This window comes from Squalius cephalus (genome assembly GCF_949319135.1).
Source record: "Squalius cephalus genome assembly, chromosome: 1".
Lineage (NCBI taxonomy): Eukaryota > Metazoa > Chordata > Actinopteri > Cypriniformes > Leuciscidae > Squalius > Squalius cephalus.
Genome location: NC_137122.1, coordinates 35,801,859 through 35,823,614, shown reverse-complemented (window position 1 = coordinate 35,823,614; position 21,756 = coordinate 35,801,859). Strand labels below are relative to the sequence as shown.

Sequence of the window (21,756 nt, the reverse complement as noted above, 5' to 3'; positions counted from 1 at the left end):
TTGGTGCAGTGCTCGCATGGTAACAGTGCTCGCAGTGATGTAGAAGCTTACATTTCTTATTTTAAATGAATTAATTACAAAGCTACATACAAAAGCCCTTTTATAAAAATTACTTTTTACTTAAAAAGTAAAAAAAAAAAAAAAAAAAATCCCATTTAACTTTTTCTTATGCTAACCAAAAAATGTTTAAATTAAATATACACAACATCTTAATAAAGGTAACTAACTGAGGATATAGAGATAAACTATACATTTACATTTATTGTGCTTCTGATTCACTTAACATATGTGACCCTGGATCACAAAACCAGTCATGTCGCACGGGTATATTTGTGGCAATAGCCAACAATACATTGTATGGGTCAAAATTATTGTTTTTTCTTTTATGCCAAAAATGGATGCAGAACAATCGCCAATAGAAATGGACAACTTTAATGGAGATTTTCTCAATGTTTTGATTTTTTTGCACCCTCAGATTCCAGATTTTCAAATATTGTCCTATCCTAACAAACCATACATCAATGGAAAGATTATGTATTCAGCTTTCAGATGATGTATAAATCTCAATTTTTAAAAAAAAATACCCATAAGACCAGGGTCACATATTTAATCAGAATAAAATAATCAAAAGCCACTAAATAATAGATAATGTGCTTGATAAATACAAAGATGTAACTGTAATGTTCATTTAATCTCTCCCTTTTTATTAATGCTTTGGATTGCAATTTCTCTTTATATTATGTGATTTTGAAAGAATAAGCAATACAGGACACAGTTGTTACATTTCCAAATGTATTTTAAATATTATTTATACATAGTGTTGTACGCGGTTAAAAAAAACAACAACTTTATAAAAGTTTATTTGGCCATGCCAGAAAGCCAGCCTAATTTAAAGAGAGAAGGGGCTGCGGACTCCTCTTCTTGATCTGCTAACTGCCTGAAGAGATTTCCTGGCCGGAAACTGTCCTGTGGAGCAGAAGCAGAGGAGGGAGCCACCTAAAAAAAAAAAAAAAAAAAAAAAAATATATATATATGAATTGCATTAAAAATTCACATTTAGAGCCAAAAATTGTCACCACAAGCAGAAGATTTAGCAGGTTTAAAGCCAGTGGAGAAATCTGTAACTGCATGATGCTTGTTTGCTTATGATACAGAGGTATTAAACTCAAGTGCTCAATATATCAGTTGCATTTGATTGCTGCTATGCCATGTGTTTCATTCGCAAAGCATATCAGCTGATGCAATCAGAGTGAATCAAGTCCTAGTCAAGTAAATCCAAAACTATGCACTGCAAGCTCACAGCAAAAAATGAAGTAGCACCACGCAATATAACGTCACCTATCGCCTCGAGATCCAGCAGCTCTTCTGCTAGGCCACGTAAAACTGGGAGCATTGGTAGAAAGTGGCTCATTTGCAAAGGCATGATAAAATAAAACACCAACTGAAGTTTTTTTTCAATAAACATCAATAAACACGTTTCTTTTAAACATACCAGAAGAGGTATTTTACATAACAAATGCTTAAACAACCTACCAGTGATCTAGTGACATCTGCTCCATGTGTGGCTGAATTAGTCTTTCGAGAGCTTGTCATACTCAGTGGCAGCAAACCAAACCTTGAGGGGGGAGGAATGTATAATTATATATTTAAATATACACAAATTAAATATTTAAAAATATAATGAATTCAAAACTAAATAAATGGATGAAATCATTATATTTAACGAAAATAATTTCATTCAAATATAATAAAAAACAAAGTATAAATGAGAAATTCAATTTGAAAAATAGTAAAGTATAATTTTACTTATCTAAATGCATTTATGAAGTTTCTAACATAAAATATATTTTTATTATCTTGTACGATAATGAAGCACCCCAGCATGACAGCAATTAACTAGCCATAAATATATATAACAATGAGTTAAACAGTGTGAAGGGCAAGACAAGAGCTTTATACTCACCGGATCTGGCTGCTAGCCAAAGGAAGGATGTTGTATGGTTCCTGAGAGTTGATATTGTTGGTCCTAGAGATAAACTGCTTCTCTGTGCCAGTCAACAATCCTAAAAGCACCTAAAAAAAAAAAAACATTAGGACAAAACACTGTTCAATACAAAAAAGACGACAAACACAATGCCAATCTAAATAAGAACAGGCTAATTGAAATGTGTAAAACGGGGTTAGTGGGAGATAAATGGCAATGCTTACAGAAGTCCTTTGTGAGAGTCGGTTCAGGTTGCTGTTCAGATGTGGAGTGAAAACATCCAGGTCAAATGGATCAATGTGACTTTCCAGGGAGTCACAGACCTGCTGGATCCTTTAACAAACAGCAAGAATGAAGGAAAAGTGTAAGAGGTCTGCCGTTCAGGCATAAGCTATTCTTGGTGTAATCGGTTGTGCTTTGTTTTAAAGTTGGAAGGTCAAGTCACGCTATGATTGTGTTTTTATGACAGTTCATTGCTGTTGCTTCCTACTGAAAACGTGTGCCCATCCCTAGCTTGTGAAGAGGTTACCTTGGGTCTTGGTGAGAGCGGGAACTCCTACCCTCTTCAAGACGGGACCCTAGAGTGGCACTGAGATACCGAAGGTCAAACAACAGCTGCAAAGCTCTGTTCTGGGTCATGGGGAGGCCTGCATCCTAGAGAGAGACAGGGAGGAGAGAACGGCATGAGACAGAACAACAGACATTTGCTTTTTGGAATTATTCCATTACAACAGTGACTAAAAAGCAAGAACGGAAGAATAAGATCGTCTCACCTTGCTCTGTGTGTTCTGAGTGAGTCTTTCATACTCACTCACCACCTGGTCAAGACAACTCCGCAAGATGTCCAACAGAGTGACCTTTGGTAATGCGTGACCTCCAACCCTATTGACCTCAAGGCACAAATGGAAGAGTAACGACTGAACATACCATGATGGCTGTAGAGAGAGAAAAATGGAAAAACAATTATTTTACAATTAATATAAAGACATCCTTTCTATTCCATAAAACACTGTGCAATAATACATAATCCAGGGGGCCACAAGGGGGTGCTAGGGAGTCCGCAAAAAATAATATAATGCAAGTATTATACAAAATGTAGGACTTTATGAAATAATTAAACAAATAATTAAATAAAACATTTACAAAATTGTATAACAGAATTAACTGCTATTATTCTATTCTGTAAAAATAAGAACATTAATAATGCCACAAATAAATAAATATGCACTTATGTGCAAGAATAGTTTGTATTGATGTCTTTCATAATAAGTATTGTATTTGTTTATCTTTCATTAGATGGGTTGCTATACATGAAAAAAACATAAGTGACTTTTTTTTAAAGAGGTGATGCCTTAAAAGGGAATCATCATATTTCAGATTTGGCACTGAGGAGTTTGAAAACTCAGTATACAATAAGGTATAAAAATTGTGTAGCCCACATTTGGTCTCCTTAATGTATATATTAAAGTATTCATGTTAATAATAATAATAATAATAATATTAATAAAAGGAGAAATGTAGCTGTTACCTGCACAGGAAGGCGTATTTTGGACATTATACTGTTGCCTGACTCTGTTTCTTCCGGTATTTCAAGTTCCTCCCAATTAGTTGCAGTACCCAGGATGGATCCAGCAGTTCCTGCATGGAGAGTCGCAGCAAAGCTGCCCACAAGTGCCTGAAATGCATTTTGAATTATTCAATTTTATTGAAGAATATAAGCATTAAAATGTTAAAAGATATATGCCTTAAATATGTACTCTGCATAAAAATGTTATCATCAAGCATTATCAAGCTGGCGAATTGATTCCCTGTCCTCAGAATGTTTCGTATTGTCTTCATAATCTTACCCTGGTGAGTGCCGAGCTCCAGATCCCATAGGCCTCCATGCTGCAGGAAAGAAGTTCCTCTTTCAGACAGCTCCACTTAGCCTGAGCTGGGCTGACGTCCGCTGCTTTGGCTGTGCTCCCTTTGCCCAACTTCTTGCCCTGTCGTGGAGTGCCTCTGCTCACCGGATCCATGCCTCCCTGCTTTCCCAGGATGCACTGTTTCAGACTAGGACACAGTTCCCCCATTGACTGGCATAGTCTGGCCATAAAGAGCACTGAACTTAAATGGCTGGGGCTGCTGGTCTGATTCTGGGCATTAGTGAGCTCAGCACGAACGCTGGCGAGGACATCCCTCACGCATGCCAGGCAGTGCTCTCTAAGAATGTCCTCCACTGCTCCAGCATCCATAAAGCGGTTAATAGGAGAGCTAGTCGTCACTGGGACCGTCTTTGAAGGCTCCTTGCCATTTTCCTCCGAGGGCAAGTAGTGCTGCAGATCATCTAGTTTGGCTTTGAGCTTGGAGTCCAGGGAGGAGCAGAAGGTCTGAACGCAGGGGGTGAGGGCCTGGGTCTTCATGGACAGGCCGCTCTTCTGCTGCGGGCTGCGTTGCGCTACACTCACCCAGGCGGTGTCGCTGAGCAGGTCGCCTTGAGACTCGGACCACAGGAAAGCTGCAACGTCACTCTCATACTGCGCCCCGCGGCTGAAAGTCCCAGCTGTGGCTTGACCCTGCAGATCCCGCAGGGCTGAAGACAAGAACTGTCTGGAGCTGCTGGAGATCCCTTCTGTGCCCTCCTGCGTGATCGCCTAGAGAGATCAAGGGTACATGAGTGCAGGAGGAGACGGGTTACCTGTATATATAAACTCAAGGTTTAGAGAGATAACTGACACCGCACCTTGGATGACAAGGCATGGTATTAACATTCAATGTCAGATGATTCGATCACAAGAAGACAGTGGTAATTACAGGTGTAAAGGGGTTGCAAAACATGTATATTAAAGCTGCAGTGTGTACATTTTAACGGCATCTAGTGGTGAGGTTGCGAATTGCATCCAACAGAAGTTGCAAACAGCAGAGAGTAGCCAGTTAAGCAATGAGGTTTCATTACAAAGATAGAGTAAGAAATTATGTTTACTTAATTATTCAACGAAAAGTTATTGCGAATATTATTGTTACTTGTTCATCATTGTGTCAGTGTTTTATTCGCTGACTTTAGCTAGTTTCTTTGCACGAAGAACAACAGTCACGAAACGCGTTTGTCCGTTTAGGGCTACTGTAGAAACATGACGGCGCAAAATGGTGACTTCTCATGTAAGGGGACCCGCAGTGTGTGTAGATAGAAACTGCTTATTCTAAGGTAATAAAAACATAACGGTTCATTATGTAATGTCTTTATACACCACTGAAAACATAGTTATGTATATGATTATATTGCATTTCTGTCAACAGATCCTCCTAAATATTACAAAGTGCACCTTTAATATATATATTTTTTATATACATTACATCTTCAGATTATTTTACACTACACTACAGTTCAAAAGTCTGGGGTCAATAAGATTTTTTTTTATTTTTAAATAAATAAATAAATATTAATCAGTAAGTACAGTTTAAATTGACCAAAAAAGAAAAGACTTTTTCACAGTTACAAAAGATTTCTATTTAAAATAAATGCTGTTTCTTCTGTTCAATAAATGTATCACGGTTTTCACAAAAATATTAAGCAGCGCAACTGTTATAAGCATTAATAATATTAATAATAACAAATGCTTCTTGAGCAGCAAATGATCATATTAGAATAATTTCTGAAGGATCATGTGACACTGAAGACTGCAGTAATGATACTGATAATTCAGCATTGACATCACAAGAATAAATTACATTTTAAAATATTGTCAAATAGAAAACAGTTATTTTAAATTGTAATAATGTTTTCACAATATTACTGTTTTTACTGTATTTTTGATCAAATAAATGCAGCCTTGGTGAGCATACAAAAAACTTATTTCAAAAACACCAAAAAAATCTTACCGACCCTAAAATTAACGCTAGTGTACATAAATACAATACTAATAATATTATACAATTACTATAATGATATTGTAATATTTTATGCAATTTATCCACGATATATAGAGCGTATTATAATCATGAATGTATATCCAGCATTTAATTTGGACATTGGGAAAGATGTTTTTCTTGTTCATTCAATGAACTAAAAAATGCACAAATTTATAGTTTATCAAAATAGTAATCTAATAATTAGAGCAACAGTCTTTCAAATTTTCATGTTTATTTTTATTTTTATATCTATATATTTGTGTGCCTTATTAACATGTAGTACCATAATGCCATGGTGAATTATGTATATAGTCAGATACCCTTCTCTTGAAATCTATTCACTGGTGGTTAGAACGGCAAACTTTCTCACCTGAATACCTGCATTGGGATCACCCAATATAGGTTAACTTCAGGTGTAAACACATCAGACCAGTTAAACTGGTTAAATCAGTTATGAGTACCTGAAGTCTCTGCAGGAAGAGCTGCTGCAAAAGGTCATCCCACAAGGCCAGAGGTCGTTCGAGGAGGGACAGACACACAGTACTCCAGTGTTGACTGATGGACTCGCTGCTGAGCAGTTCCCACACGGCATCTCGAATCGCAGCCAGACCCTTTAGACTCTTCACGTAGACCAGAAGGCTGCTGACTCCACTGCGGATATCCTCCTTACAGCTATTACAAGAAAATTGAGCGTATAAAACTAATCATTTGAGAAATGTAAATGAACATTTGTAGGAGGGACATACGTATCGATCCACTGCTGCAGAGTGTCTCTGAGCTGCTCTCTCTGTATAGGCTGCGCTAGTGTCCGAAGGACAGGCTGGAAGTTCATCACTGAAGGGGGAAGGTATTTAAACCAGCTTCCTGTGCTCATCTCCTTGTCCAGAACCTTCTTATCTTTCCCTGGATTTCACAGAACATCAAAAAGGTTCTTTTAGGCAAGTTATTTAGACTAAGACACATAATGTAAAAAAACAAGGTGTCAGGCTGGATCGCACAGTGACATAAATTTACTTTTCCATTAAAGAGGCCCCTTGTAATTGATTTCCAAGGAAATTTTTATTAACTTATTAAATGTATCTGTGTTGACTTATGTCAGATACGTAGGCCTGGTTTCACAGACAGGGTTTAGATTAAGCCAGGATTAGGCCTTAGTTCAATTAGGACATTTAAGCAGCTTTTATAAACGTGCCTTAGAAAAAAACATTACTGATGTGCATCTTGAGACAAAACAATGGCAGTGACATATTTTAAGATATGCCAGAGCAAGTGGCTTTCAGATAAAACAGCTCAAACATGCATTTTAGTCTGGGACTAACTTGAACCTTGTCTGTGAAACCGTGGGATAAAGTTAACCAATTACTTCAAACAGAATACTATAGACTGTCACCATTTATGTTCATTTGTACAAACTGTTTAATGCTGCTCAAAGATGGCATTCAAGTATTTACATAAATTGCGTAAATAAAGTATCATTTAGAAAATCAAGACTTTACATTGGTAATTTTAGTAGCATGAAAAACAAACGGTTATTTAAATTGGCAACAAGTGAAATACAGAACGTGAGCAAAGAACATCCCCACTATGACTTCTAGTGCGAGTTCTGCACGACATCTACACTGTGAAATGAATCTCTTAATTACATTGTATCTGTTATTTATGATGATAGCAGGATTTGCAAGAATTCAGAATTCAGTCAGCGAGCAAGCGCACTGAACAAAACTCCGTATCTGAGACCAATCTAAACACCTTTAATTGGCCATTGCACTCGTAAGCTCGAGCAGAAGAGAAACGTGTGATTGGTTATAATGGTCAATGCAAAGAAATGTGTAAAAAGAAATCTGATGCAACGTGAGCAGATCTAATTTTAATGCCGCAATTAACACTTTTCATTCATTTTCACATTTCACTTTAACCAAGACAGCTGTAATAGATTTAGCTTATTGTGCAGGGACATTTTTTACCCCCTTATCTTGAATTTGGGGGTAATTTTTGTTTCTTTTGGTGGCATTTTTGCTCCATTCATTTCTGATATTGCTGACCCCTTAAAGCAGGGTTCACCAATCTCGGTCCTGGAGGGCCGCTGTCCTGCAGAGTTTAGCTCCAACCCCAATTAAACACACCTGAACCAGCTAATCAAGGTCTCACTAGGCATACTAGAAACTTTCAAACAGGTGTGTTGGAGCTGGTTGGAGCTAAACTCTGCAGGACAGCGGCCCTCCAGGACCGAGATTGGTGAACCCTGCCTTAAAGGCACACTATGCAGTTTTCTGTTTTTGTCAAACAGCGACCCCTAGAGTCGCTTGTATTTAATGTTACTGTCGTAAATACCACTCGCGCAGAGCCGTCTCTGCACTCACGGCCTGATCCCTTCCGCCCTCTATACCGGTACCTGTTCAGTAGGATGGAAGCTGTAATGAGTGGAAATAAGGTGTAGCCCCTTTAAGAGCTGCGCGCACCGTTGAACTGTCGGCAGTCTGTATTGTATGTGCACCTCGAACAACCCGTGTATGCGGGTTATTTCAGTTTGATGCTCGTTCTTATCCTACTTTTGTTTATCAAGTAAAGCTGTGGACGGTAGAACGGGTGACAGACAGTTACACGAGTTCGATTTGGGAATAAAGTGCAAGTTGTGAGATGCCAATCGCCTCCGTGAGTCTGTCTGGCCTCTAATAACTTCATCTGTGAGCTATCCCTATTGTGTATATGTGCAGTGCCGTAAAGCAATTCGTTACATCGCGAGACCTGATATCACGCGATACTTTTTGACGCTGAGTCCAGTGTGATTTTTCGGCTCACAGGCGCTTGGGGGCTGCGCGAAGACCACCATTCAATCCGAAAAAAGTCATATAACTATTCCAATGACTCCGAAGCTGTTTGGTTAAGGTAAAAAAGTTACTTAGTTCACCTTTAAGCATCCCAACGTAATGGTAAAATGGAAAACTCACCAGAGGATGTGTTGGAGGTCACATTCTCCAAGGTGGTAAAAAGTAGGCCACAGCCCAAACCGGTATCGGACACTTGGCCCTCCGGAGGCACATAAAACACAGCGTACGCCTGATACAGAGTGGTGACCAGCAGCTCCACCAAAGAACAAACCTGTGCTTTAACACCAGCACCTAAGAGAGGGACAGCAGCATCACATCTGTATAAAGAACAACCAGGTGCAAATGTAATGATATATATTCTAATCAACCAAATAAAAGAGAACAAGCTAAACTATTCATAAGCCAAAAGGTTATTCATATTATCGAGCTCATTCACCGTGCTGGGGCTGATTGAGCAGTTGCTGAATGGATGCTTTCCTAGCCAGCAGGAAATCAGCAAGAGCCTGTCGAGGGGAGCTGTCCTCCAGGAGCATGGTGGAGACCAGCGCTTCAGCGATCGCTTGATCAGACACCGCCCTGCCCCGCAGCACAGACTTACTGTCCAATAAGATTGTAGACCTACAAATAAAAGGCAGCTAGCTTTAGGTAAGAGCAATAAACTCATCTAAAAGATGCCTTTTTGACAGCCTATAATGTAGTACAGTGTACCTGAAATGACCTGCAGCTGCGACCTGACGCACCAGGATGGGGAAGCGAGAGAGGACGGGGCTGTATTGATGCCCTCCGCCCTCCAGGTGTAGCTGGCTGTGAAGGTGACAGCACAGCAGGTAGAGCTGAGTGGCCTGCAGGTACTGCGAGGACTCCATTGCGCTCCAGACCCGCTCAGGGATTTCCAGGAGGAGCTTTATCTGTGACGCCATCGTATAGAATTTTTCCTGGGACTGTTTCTGACCCTGCCAGGAATAAAAATACAGCTAATGAGCATTTAACAAGTGAACTCTGACTTTGGGATTTATTGTATATATTGATAGAAACTGGGGTTACGTCTTTTTTTCGGTGAACGAATGAAAACTATTGAATTGCCACAACTGTCAAAAATCTAATCCATATATATCACTTGGATATTGTGTCAACACTGTAAGATTTTATTTTTGACAGTTGTGGCAGTTCAATAGAGTTTTCATTATTTCACCTTTTTATAACGTACAACATTTCTAACAAATATTTGACATATTGGATTTGTATCTGACGGTGACCCATATCGATTGACTAGAAAAGGAAAGCAGCACCCAAACATAGGGGCGAAGCTGAATAAAAGAAGTCAGAATAAATACAAAAAACGTGACATTTTCTGCATGCTGTTTGTTTTGTCCCCGTGCTCCAGAAAGAGAGTTTTACCTCTGCTTTGCCGCTGGACTGAGGGGCGTGTTTCGCCTGCTTTAGTTTGTGACAGTACCGGTACATGTCCTGGATGGACTGAACGACACTTTCCGAGCACTGTCTCATCTCACCGATAGTGTCAGCAGCATCGATCAAATCCCGGTAACGTTCACCGACCATCTGTCGAAGTTCCTCCTTTTTATGCTCTATCTCTCCGCGCACTTTCCTCTCGATCGCACGGATCTCATCCGTACCGTACCGTTCAAATAAAACGGTGGGGTCTTTAATTTCTGAAACCCGAAGAGACTGGGCCGGTACCGTAGCCATCTCTTTAAAACTGAGCAGAGAACTGCAGAAATAAAACCCGGAAGCACGAACAGCTCTCCTTCCACGTAAACAAGGGGTCATAGGTCATTATGAAGGGAGACAGCGACCCCTTTAGTGGATGTTTGGTACTACAACATACATGGTATGTTGTTTTCGCTACAACTACACACACACACACACACACACACACACACACACATATATATATATATATATATATATACGTATATATATATATATATATATATATATACGTATATATATATATATATATATATATATATATATACATATATATATATATATATATATATACATATATATATATATATATATATATATATACATACAGTAGAGGTCAAAAGTTTGGAAACATTACGTTTTTTTATATTTTTGAAAGAAGTCTCTAATGCTTATCAAGGCTGCGTTTATTTGATCAAAAATACAGAAAAAAAAACAGTAATATTGTGAAATATTATTACAACTTAAAATAATAGTTTTCTATTTGAATATACTTTAAAAAATAATTTATTCCTGTGATGCAAAGTTGAATTTTCAGCATCATTACTCCAGTCTTCAGTGTCACATGTGTCTATCACATGATCCTTTAGAAATCATTCTAATATTCTGATTTATTATGAGTGTTGGAAACAGTTCTGCTGCCTAATATATTTGATGAATAAAAGGTTAAAAAGAACTGCATTTATTCAAAATAAAAAAATATTTTCTAATAATATAAATCTTCTTTACTATCACTTTTTTATCAATTTAACACATCCTTGCTGAATAAAAGTATTGATTTATTCAAAAAAAAAAAGAAAGAAAAAAATGACTGACCCCAAATTACTGACCAGTAGTGTATATTGTTGTATTTTTGGTGTATTTTTTTTATTTATTTTTTTACTTTTTATTCATCAAAGTATCCTAAAAAAGTATCACAGGTTATGAAAAAATATTAAGCAGCAGAACTGTTTCCAACTTTGATAATGAATCATCATATTAGAATGATTTCTAAAGGATCATTTGATAGACTGGAGTAATGATGCTGAAAATTCAGCTTTGCATCACAGAAATAAATGAGAATTTAAAGTATAATAAATTGAAAACCAATTATTTTAAATTGTAATAATATATCACAATGTTACATTTTTTTCTGTATTTTTGATCAATGCAGGCTTGATGAGCAGAATAAACTTCTTTCAAAAACTTTAAAAATAGTAATGTTTCCAAATATATATATATATATATATATATATATATATATATATAAATTAAAATGAATAAACAGAAAAAAATCACCCTTCAGGTAGAATATATGTATTATTTATTTGTATTAATGCTTAGAGCATACATAACAATTCCAGGGGAATGCACGATAGAAAATGTCATTACATGTTACAAAAAAACAAAACAAAACAAAAAAATCACAATGTGGGTTATAAGGGCTCTTGAGTTGCTGGAGGTAGAGTGGTGTATTGGTGGATTATTGTGGCTGCTAGATCCCTGCTTTGGCGCTAGATCCCTGTAGTTTTGTACAAGCATCGCACTTCCGCAAAATAATTTCAGAGGCTGAGCAGCCTTTATGAGCAGCGCAGTGACAGACAGGTGGAGCGCCTTAACCCGGAAACTCGACAGAGCAAAACAACAGGTGAGTGATCGAGAATCCTTCGAAAAGTTACACTAAGGCGATTTATGAAAATGGAAATAAGATAATTAGGACGATTATCAATTATTTTAGATTATATCCGATTAATCTACCTGAGGTTGAAGTGCGATCTTTGATTTTCATAATATTGGTAATTGTAAGATTAATTGCCTACTTTAAAAGCGAACGATAAAATATTCCAGGATTAATAAAAGTGTTAAAGCTCAATCTGTCGCTTTAAACTGAGTAAACGTATGAATGAGTTCAACAATGGCGTGACTAGAAGCATGTCATTTTCTCTTTTAGTTTGTAATGTCTTAATTCACAATACACTCTTCTAAAGTTTAGAATATAGTTTATATTCTCGTTGTGGTTAATCTAATTTCTTTTGTACGAAAGACTATAGAAAACAACTTCCTGTTTATTCAGGATGTCATTTGAGTAGCCTACATTTGTGTATTGAACAGGTTGGTTTAGTTTATGGGCATCTGGGTTTTATTTTCTTAGTTTCTGTTTTCAAAGTATATGGCAACAGCATGTAATTAATATCGTTCCCTCCATTTAGGAATCTTCGTACCGAAGTCATGGACAAGAATATTCAACAGGATTTTGAGAACCAGTTCAATGATGTGGTCTCAAGACTACAATCAAAGCAGATGTTTCAGTCAGATTGGGACATTGCCTCCTTTGCAGTTTTCTTCATCTTTATAGGCAAGTTAAATTAAGTAAAAAAAAATGATGATACATAATTAAGAATCATTAACACAATGTTAAATGTTCATAGGCATGGTCCTCTTGCTGGTTCTTTTGGTTCTCATCCGCTGCTGTTGTTGCTGCTGCTGCGATGAGAAGGTCAGATTTCTACTGTAATCTCACAGATTACGTATCTATAGATTCATGAAACGATACATGTCATGACAATTGTGGTAACAGCTACTGTTTCCACATTAAAGCCAAGAAGACAGAAGGTGGGCATCGACAATATGGGAATGGAGCCATGATTTTCCAGAAATGATGGGAACCACTACATTCAAATCACTCACAAAATAACAATTATGTGAATAGCTTTTTATATCACTTATGCCACCTAATCATTATTTATACTTGGAAAAGGTAATTTTATAGAGGAAGAAAATATTTTAGGTAGATGCTTCCTTATAGGGGTGATAAAAGGCCAAACCTTTCCCAACTGTGTAAAAATGCTATTAATATTTACCCAGGACATCACATGACTGAAGTTGCGTTTGTCCATTACAGATTCCTATATCCACAGATCCACTTTCTAGTTAAGCACTTTATAGCAACATTCCTGGATGAAATGAATGCAGGCCCTTAACAAACAGCCTTCATTGACATTTTCTTGTTTTTAAAGATCTTTTAATCTGAAGCCTGGCTGTTACTGGTTATCCCAGATATCCCAGCCACTCAGCTAACACCTTGAATTGAGTTTTGAGTGAATTTGTTTAGTCTTGACTTTTAAATCTGAAATGTAATCATTACAGAACATACACACTTTCTGAAAATATCTAAAAATGAAAATGGTTTACCTTACTGCTAAAAGCTTTTAGAAGAGGCAAACAGATTAAGCAATGTTTTATTTATGATAACGAACCAGGAAAAATGAGTATGAATGTTTTGTGTATTTTTTTTTTTTTTTTTTTTACAATGTACCACCTTATTATAAAATGCAGACTTTGTAAACCAAAAATAAATCTATTTAAAAGATTAATTTCAGTGAAATTCAATGGCATTGAGCAATTTTTTTTTTTAATTTGCCTGTATACTAAGTACTTTTAGACAATAGCATTGGTCAGTTAATTCAATCGAAATCATTTTTTGAGAACTGGGACAAGAGCAAGGTAGTGTTCATAAAGTATGTTTATTGCACAGAATATTCCATATTAAGTGTGAAATATACATTAAAATAGCTTAGGTTTTACTTAAGCAATATTCAAATTGTCATGCATGAAATGAAATAAAAATTAGGACTCAAATTAAGTGCATTTAACATGAAATAAATAAAAATGTGGCAATAAATAAACAAGGCTGACAGTAGAGTAAATGAACTACCAACACAGATAAACCCTTTCTGTAACAATCACAAACCCTGAACATTATCAGATAAATATCGATCAACATAATCATAGAATGATGATTATAAGATATTCTCAGGAATGTGTGAAGTTTTAATGGAATATGAAGCCCTGACATCTTTCAACGTTATCATTTAGTGTTAATATAATCATTCTACAAGTTGAGTCATAGTGGCAAATATACTGTTGGTCATTTATGCACATTTATAAGCATATGATAATGGTCTCAATGCTTTTTACTTTGCTGCATTGATGATAGTCCCTGGTATTAGATGATTAATGCTCAAGTGTTAAACTTACAAGCCCCTGGATTAAAAGTAATAAACACTGGTAAAATGAGTTTGAAGGGATCTCTCAACAAATGAGCTGGAATATTTTCACAGGCTTTGTGACAAATAAGAACAAAAGCATTGTGTATTGTCTAAACCTAAACACATTAGATGAGGTAAGCTTCAATATAGGCAATATTACTGACAAATACTCAACACTGACAATGACAAATACTGCATTAACACAAAAAACTAAATACCTTCATCTAAAGAGCCTGTTTCAAATGAATGCATCCAGTCCATAAACTACGCAAACTATCTCTGCTGCAGTACACATACTGAACAAGAAGCACACAAAATGAATACATCGGTCATATAGTAAATCCACAATAGATCTCATGGAACTCGTTCACAGAATTTTTTTTTGTTCCTAGAACATCCTAAAGCATAATAATTATATCATTTTCATTATCATTCACTCTTGAGTTTTGGTCAGATATAGCTTAAAATGGTCTGTAGTTCCAGAAACTAGAGAAGACAGAAATCTGCAAATAAAAGGAAAGAAATGAACATTAGATAATCTAAAGTATTGATTACAGCATTCCATTCAGATCTGCTCCCATTGTGTCAAAATGTTTGCTTTGCTTTTTGCACCGGTTGAGCATTATAATCAATCAATCAACTTCAATGGTGAATCACAGGCCAATCATTAACAACAAACGGTGAGTTTTAACTGGACAGAGCCACATTTTACTCTACTGTTCAAAGTTTTGGGTCAGCAAGATTTTTTTAAAGCAATTAATACTGCTGTTCAGCAAGGATATATTAAACTGATCAAAAAGTTCAGTAAAAGACTTAATGTTACAAAAGATTTCCATTTCTTTTGGCTGCTGACAATTCAGTTGCACCATCACAGGAATAAAATTACATTATATATAAACACACACACAGTTGTAATCGAAATGATTCAACCCCCCAGAATAGAATCCCTCAAAACAGCACAAATCTGCAAACCAGGTGTTGTCTCAAGCACACCTGATGCAACTAATCAAGGGCTTCATTAGTTGCACCAGGTGTGCTTGAGCCAGAACACATAAAATACATGAACTAGCTAGGTTTGTTGAGTGTCACGTTTGACTGCATGTTAGAAATATGTCTAATGCCGAGGTCACACTGCAAGATTTTCAAAGTAGTCGGTAGTCACTGTTCTTTTCACATTGCACGACTATATGGGGTAACATTTAGTTGCTGGTGTGTGCGCACTGCACGATGGATCGGCGACAGGAGGTTGCACACCGCGTGACTTAAAAGAAAGAATCGCTGACAACTGTCTGGTCTGCAAACTACGTTTCACAACCAAACACGCGAGATGTGTTAAAGAAATAACGCAAGATCACGCGTGCGTGAGACCGAAATTGTTATTAAAAAAAGATAACCTGCAAGAAGATTGTGATCTAAATTGTCTGTGCGCTGATTTGCAGCGAAAAGGAGAAAAAAAAAAAAAAGATTATGTAGGAGGAAATGGTTGGGGAGACGAGGGGAGCAAGGACTGTGTGTTCTGCAAAGAGATTTGGGGGTAAATAAATAATGTGCTGCTGTTGCTGCTGGTCAAGCAAATGTTTGTGCTTTGTTTTGGTTTGATATAATAGTAAATATATCTATTAAAATACTGATATTCTGGTCTATAACTCCTCCCCAAACATCCTGCTGTCCTGTTTCTTGCTCTCTCATTGGCTGTAGGTCATCACCGATGTAGTTTTCAGTCAGAACACATTCACACAGCAGGATTTTGAATCGCCAACAGCTCCAGATACTTAGCATGCCAAATATCTCACAGGCGAATCTTTCAGATCACGTCTTTGATAATTTACACTGCGCGATTGTCACTCATGTGAATGAGCACCGATTTGCCTATGATTTCGGGCATTTGTCGGCGATCTCACAAAACCTGAACTCGGCATAAGTCAAAAGAATGGTCCAAAAAGTTAAAGAGAAGATATCATCGCCCTTCACAAACAATGAACAGGATACAAAAATATAGCGAAGGCACTAAATGCTCCTAGAGACCCTGTTAGAAGCATAGTTTGCAAGTTCAAAGTTAAAGGAAACATGATTACACTAACTGGACGGGGCAGAAAAAGAAAGCTATCAACGGCTACAACCAGATTTCTCAGAAGGCAGGTTCAGAAAAACCCTCGAGTGACTGCAAAAGACCTGCAGCAAGACTTGGTGGCAACAGGCAACAGGTTTCAGCTTGTACAGGACGACGCGCACAAAACGCATGCCAGAACTCCAAGACGTACACCACTACTGATCCAAAAGCACAAGAAAATTCGGCTCCAATTTGATCAAAATCATGTAAATAAGCCACAGAAGTTTTGGGATTCTGTTCTGTGAAACAAAACTGGAACTTTTTGGCCCTGTGGATCAGCGGTATGACTGGAGGAAGAAGAATGAAGCATATTCTGAAAAGAACACTGTCTACAGTTCAGCATGGTGGTGCTCGGTGATGCTCTGGGGCTGCTCTGCATCCTCTGGCACTGGAAACCTGCAGCGTGTGGAAGGCAAGATGGATTCATTGAAGTATCAGGAAATCCTAGGAGAAAACGTCATGCCGTCTGTGAGGAAGCTGAAGCTTGGGTGTCATTGGACCTTCCAATAGGAAAATTATCCCAAGCATACCTCAAATTCCACTAAGGCTTGGTTGCAGAAGAAGTCATGGAAGATTCTACAGTGGCCATCACAGTCACCTGACTTGAACCCCATAGAAAATCTCTGGTGGGATTTGAAGAAGGCGGTCTCAGCACGCAAACCCAAGAATATTACTGAACTGGAGGCCATTGCTCACGAGGAATGGGCTAAGATTCCTCAGAAACACTGCCAGAAGCTGGTGTCTGGTTATTCATCTCGTTTGCAGCAGGTCATAACAGCAAAAGGGTGTTCTGGTAAGTACTAAAGATGCTTGCCATGAAGGGGTTGAATAATTTTGAGACTGCAGAAGTCATTAAAAGTTGCATTTTTTTAGTTGAATTTGGGGAAACCATTTGAAACATCTCTTGTGTTGAGCCATTTCAATTACTTTTGTTTGATTTGTTCAGTGCAAACAGCTGAAAGTGTACATTTTGCCAATAAACCTTAAGCACTGTATTTTAAATACACATTTTAAATTGTAATAATATTTCACAATATTACTGTTTTTACTGTGTTTTTCTGACCCCAAACTTTCAAATGCTTTTGAATGTTTGACTTTTATGTTCACTGGTATACTAAAATGAGTTCTGAAGAAATACCACCAGACACATTTCACTCAAAAACATGCTTGAAAATCATTGACTATCCTAGTAATTCTATCAAAATTCTTAATCTTTAACAGTAATAGTAATAATAGCAAATGATAATATATCTATTAATATTATTATTTGCTATTATTACCATTACTGTTAATCTTGATAAAATTACAAGGATTGTTACAAATGTGATTACAATATCAGGGTAATTATCAACAATTATTCTTTTTGCAATAATCGTTCAGCCCCAATTCTAAACTGCCAAGTGTCTCTGATACCCATCTGATGTCATTCTGTTACCATGCGATGTTCTTAAATTGTGACAGTGCAGGTGAGATTATATTTGTTACCGTATCAACAGGCCACACCCACCTTATCTTTGAGCTGCTGACAGAGCTGCAGGGAAATGGTGAAAAACACCAGTGTGTCATTCAGCCATGGCACTACACACTCCACCTTATGGATGTGGCTCACCTCGAACTTGGTGTTGTTGTATTCGCTTGAGGAGAAAATAAAATAAGAGGAAAATGACGGAAAACCTTCATCAAACAGACTGTTTAAAAAGAGCAGACTGACACTGTTATGATTACTGATGATTACAATTATGATACTGTATGAGACTGACTGCTGGTGTTACAGCATGAAAACAGGAAATGTGATAAGCACTTACAACATTGCTCCTGGATTATGCACTACTGAACTTCCTGCTGATTTGAAGTTCTAACAGAAAACAAAATGATGCATTTTAAAACAGACATTCATGTTAAGCATGACTGTAAAAGACATGCAAACTAGTTGTTTTCATATTCAGTGCTTATTTTCAGATGTCTTGATACCTTAGTACTGTTAGGCTGCAGCACATGTAATTGATACACGGTCAGACACAGTTTGCTGAGATTGATATAGAAGTTCACCATCACATCCCCAGGCATTGGAGGTGTGAACATTTTCTAGAAAGAACAGGAGAAATGTTCATAACAGCACATGGAGTATCCACATTTAAATAGTTGAAGATCCACATACGAACCATCAGGCCACTGGCTGCGAGCTCAGGAAGAGTCATGCTGGCCGGGGTCGTGAGTCTGTTACGGGCTCGGGTCAACTGAAGCATTATCGCATCCATGAGCTGAAACACAAATGATGCCAAGTGCAGTCGTACTTCGCATACAATACCAGTGAAAATGTTAAGACTGTTTGTAAGGAAAGAATGTTCCTATTCCTGAATAACCTGTAGCGCACAACACCTTCAAACTTACTCATGAGAATGTTTACCACATTAAGGAGACCAGGGGCCGGACTCAATAAATAAAATTCCTCTTAACTGCTATTTTCGTCTTTTTTAAACTTAAGAATAAAGTTACCAATATTTTGTTTTCTCAAAAACATTTTTAGGCAGTGCCATATTTTTAGACAGGAATGAAAACAAGGCTGTGAGGGATTGAAGTACAGTGCGTCAGTGGTTCATTCTGTTGTTTAACAACATACCGATTGTTCAGCTCATGAAACGTCTTTTCGAAAATAAATTCAGTAGACAAAAAAAAAAAAAAGAAAAGGTTTTGAAAGTTGTGAGTTATACAAATTATGTGATCTAGGACCTTTATTTAGTGCGTGCCATTGTAAAGACTAGATTTTTGTGAATCCGGTTCCTGGACAACAATATGCAAAATTTAGTGACATGCAAATTCAACAGCTAGATGTTTTTACTGGTGAAAAACAAACCTTATTGACTTCAGCCCCAGTTTTAAAGTGATAACTCTCATCACGGCTGCTTAGTAACTGCAAGGCCTGATTCACATGGTTTCGGGCGTCCTGGATCTGAGGAGAGGCAGAATGCGTTTCAACAGCTATTTTTATGAGAGAATAATATCAAACCAAGGGAGAAAGAAACATTACCTGCTGCAATTTCCACTGTTTATCATCTCGGAATGCAAAATGCATGACTTGACTGCTTTTAGCGACTTTGATATTAATATCCTGCAAAGAAAAAAAATTGCCCATTTTATATGATAACAATAACAATTGAGCTGACATAATAAACTAAACTGCATTGCAAGTGTCTTTGCAATTCCACTGGTTGACATCAAGTTGATCTTTTGATGAATTTAATTTAGACTCACACATTTTAAAAACTCCAATTAATATACCAGAATCAAAACAGAGCCATTCATTTCCATGATGTTGTTAAACATACAGCCTGAGTCAGAGCTTCCCCTTGTACCGTCAAGACTCCTTTAACCTGGTCCATTCTAATGAAAAAGAAATCCTCAGATGTACACATTCCCATAAAACTGTATTCATACATTATTGTATTCTTGAAATCTAACATTAACCAAGCAGAGTGGACACATTTAATGGATCTTACGTTGAGCTGCCCAGAATGAAGTTCTCTTGTTTCAGTTGTCCTTCCAGACCTGGTGATGGCATTGAAAAACGCCTTGAAGCCTCCTTTGGGGAAAATCACACAAACACTATTATTAATGCACTTTGCTTTGCACAATAATACGGAATTAATTTGTCGTAAGCCATTTGGCGGAAGATACCTTCAAAATGTCCTGCAGCTGTTTCAGCACCGCATGCACCTCTTCTTTCAGCAGCCAAGTAAATTCCTCCTCCTAGAAACACAACTTGCCTTAAAGACATAGCCATAAAGTCATGCTTTACTCACCCTCATTATGTTTGACTTTCTTTCCTTTGTCGAACTCAAAAATAAAGATGTTAGGCAGAATGATGGAGACTAAAACCCTCAGTCATCCTTCACTTTCACTGCATCTTTTTTTTTTTCTATACAGTGAAAGTCAATGGTGACTCAGGCTCCTATTCTGTCTAACATTTGTTTTAACAACAGAAGGGTTGTAAACAATTTCTGAGCGAATTATCCCTTTAATTCTGTTGCATTGCTGGGAGATGATACAGTGGTCAGTAGCAGCACACCGACATCAATACATAAACTGAACAGAGCAATGATAAGGCAGAACAAATCACTGTTTCGATTGTTTAATCATTCACACTGGGATGCATTTAAACTTTGTCCCTGGAGCTTCGCTGCAAAACTGCACCAACAATCTCAGTCTGCATCGTAAAGCAATATGCACATATGCAACTGCAACGCACCTGAAATCTACAGCTGAATATATGGCTGTTCATAATAAAACCATAACGACTTCGCATGTCTGTAATGCATCTGGTCCATGTATTTAAACACAAATTAATCTCTCACCAGCACAGTCCTCTCTGCTTGACTCGCGGCGGTCATTTTCGCTAATTCAGACATAGAAGATAGCTCTGCTCCGAGCATTACAATTCAATAAAGCTGTCCAAAATCTGTTAAAAATGACCTGAGCAGTCAGCTATTTAGTGTGACGGGCTAGAGGATCACACATAAACAATTAGGCTTTTGACACCGCCTCCTTTCCGCTCCTTTCTCCCAAACTTCCGGTTTGTGTAGCCTTGAAATCTTCCGGCTTGGGGAGGATTGGTTGGAGCCTGGAGGATCTCCCATTTATTCAAAATCTACTTGAATATTTATTTCTGTAAATTAAAAACAATAAATAATTACTATGTAATGGCATTGCAGTTTAAAAAAAAAAAAATTCACTTAGTTTTACTGCATTTTTGTGTAGTGTTGATGATTCCAAATGGCGTGACAAAAATTGTAGTTCGTAACGTAATCCATTACATTACACATTTTAGTTAATATAATCTGACTAGTTTTTGATTAATTTTAGATTACTTTTGACCTTATTTATCACATTGAATTGAACAAGATAATCTTGTACCATGGTGATATATAAATACAAAGAGAAAGAGAATGTTCCATTATTTGTTCCCAACAACATGAAGTGCATTAAACATACGTCAGGTTTTCCCAAACTGGAGTTCGTGAAGAAACTGCATACATTTAAAATCGAAATAAACAATTATAATAAAAATGTGTTTGTGACACAAAAGCCTTCCAAAGACATAGCAATATGGTTAAATGACTTACTGAGTGATAATTCAAATATTAATGTGCTCGTCAGGAGTTGATTCGATATAGTGTTGAGAAAACACTTCTT

At 37.2% G+C, this 21,756-nt stretch overlaps 4 protein-coding genes across 5 annotated transcripts in view; 1 reads left to right on the top strand and 3 right to left on the bottom strand.

The window, feature by feature from the left end:
• Positions 1-21,756, bottom strand: part of prkar1aa (protein kinase, cAMP-dependent, regulatory, type I, alpha (tissue specific extinguisher 1) a) — a 125,357-nt gene that overhangs the window by 93,293 nt on the left and 10,308 nt on the right. The window lies entirely within an intron of this gene.
• cog1 (component of oligomeric golgi complex 1) lies at positions 4-10,474 on the bottom strand. 2 transcript variants are annotated; one of them, XM_079889218.1, is made up of 15 exons: positions 10,099-10,474; positions 9,409-9,653; positions 9,137-9,318; positions 8,821-8,991; positions 6,619-6,775; positions 6,334-6,544; positions 3,832-4,617; positions 3,513-3,659; positions 2,758-2,919; positions 2,514-2,638; positions 2,209-2,317; positions 1,964-2,073; positions 1,534-1,615; positions 1,339-1,383; positions 419-996 (listed from the first exon to the last, which is right to left on the bottom strand). In XM_079889218.1, the coding sequence occupies exons 1-14, from the start codon at positions 10,405-10,407 to the stop codon at positions 1,369-1,371; spliced, it is 2,811 nt and encodes a 936-aa protein (XP_079745344.1). In that variant the 5' UTR covers positions 10,408-10,474; the 3' UTR covers positions 419-996; positions 1,339-1,368. The 2 variants fall into 2 exon arrangements, with proteins under 2 accessions (XP_079745343.1, XP_079745344.1); XM_079889217.1 differs by lacking the exon at positions 1,339-1,383 and having other exon boundaries at positions 4-996.
• Positions 11,980-13,966, top strand: smim22 (small integral membrane protein 22). The gene is made up of 4 exons (XM_079876539.1): positions 11,980-12,055; positions 12,618-12,763; positions 12,837-12,904; positions 13,006-13,966. Exons 2-4 carry the CDS (start codon positions 12,637-12,639, stop codon positions 13,051-13,053), a joined length of 243 nt encoding a protein of 80 aa, XP_079732665.1. The 5' UTR covers positions 11,980-12,055; positions 12,618-12,636; the 3' UTR covers positions 13,054-13,966.
• Positions 14,043-21,144, bottom strand: rogdi (rogdi atypical leucine zipper). Its single transcript, XM_079876526.1, has 11 exons — positions 20,919-21,144; positions 20,242-20,313; positions 20,064-20,146; positions 19,893-19,947; positions 19,595-19,675; positions 19,421-19,516; positions 18,729-18,827; positions 18,538-18,651; positions 18,372-18,421; positions 18,074-18,200; positions 14,043-14,959 (listed from the first exon to the last, which is right to left on the bottom strand). The coding sequence occupies exons 1-11, from the start codon at positions 20,994-20,996 to the stop codon at positions 14,918-14,920; spliced, it is 897 nt and encodes a 298-aa protein (XP_079732652.1). The 5' UTR covers positions 20,997-21,144; the 3' UTR covers positions 14,043-14,917.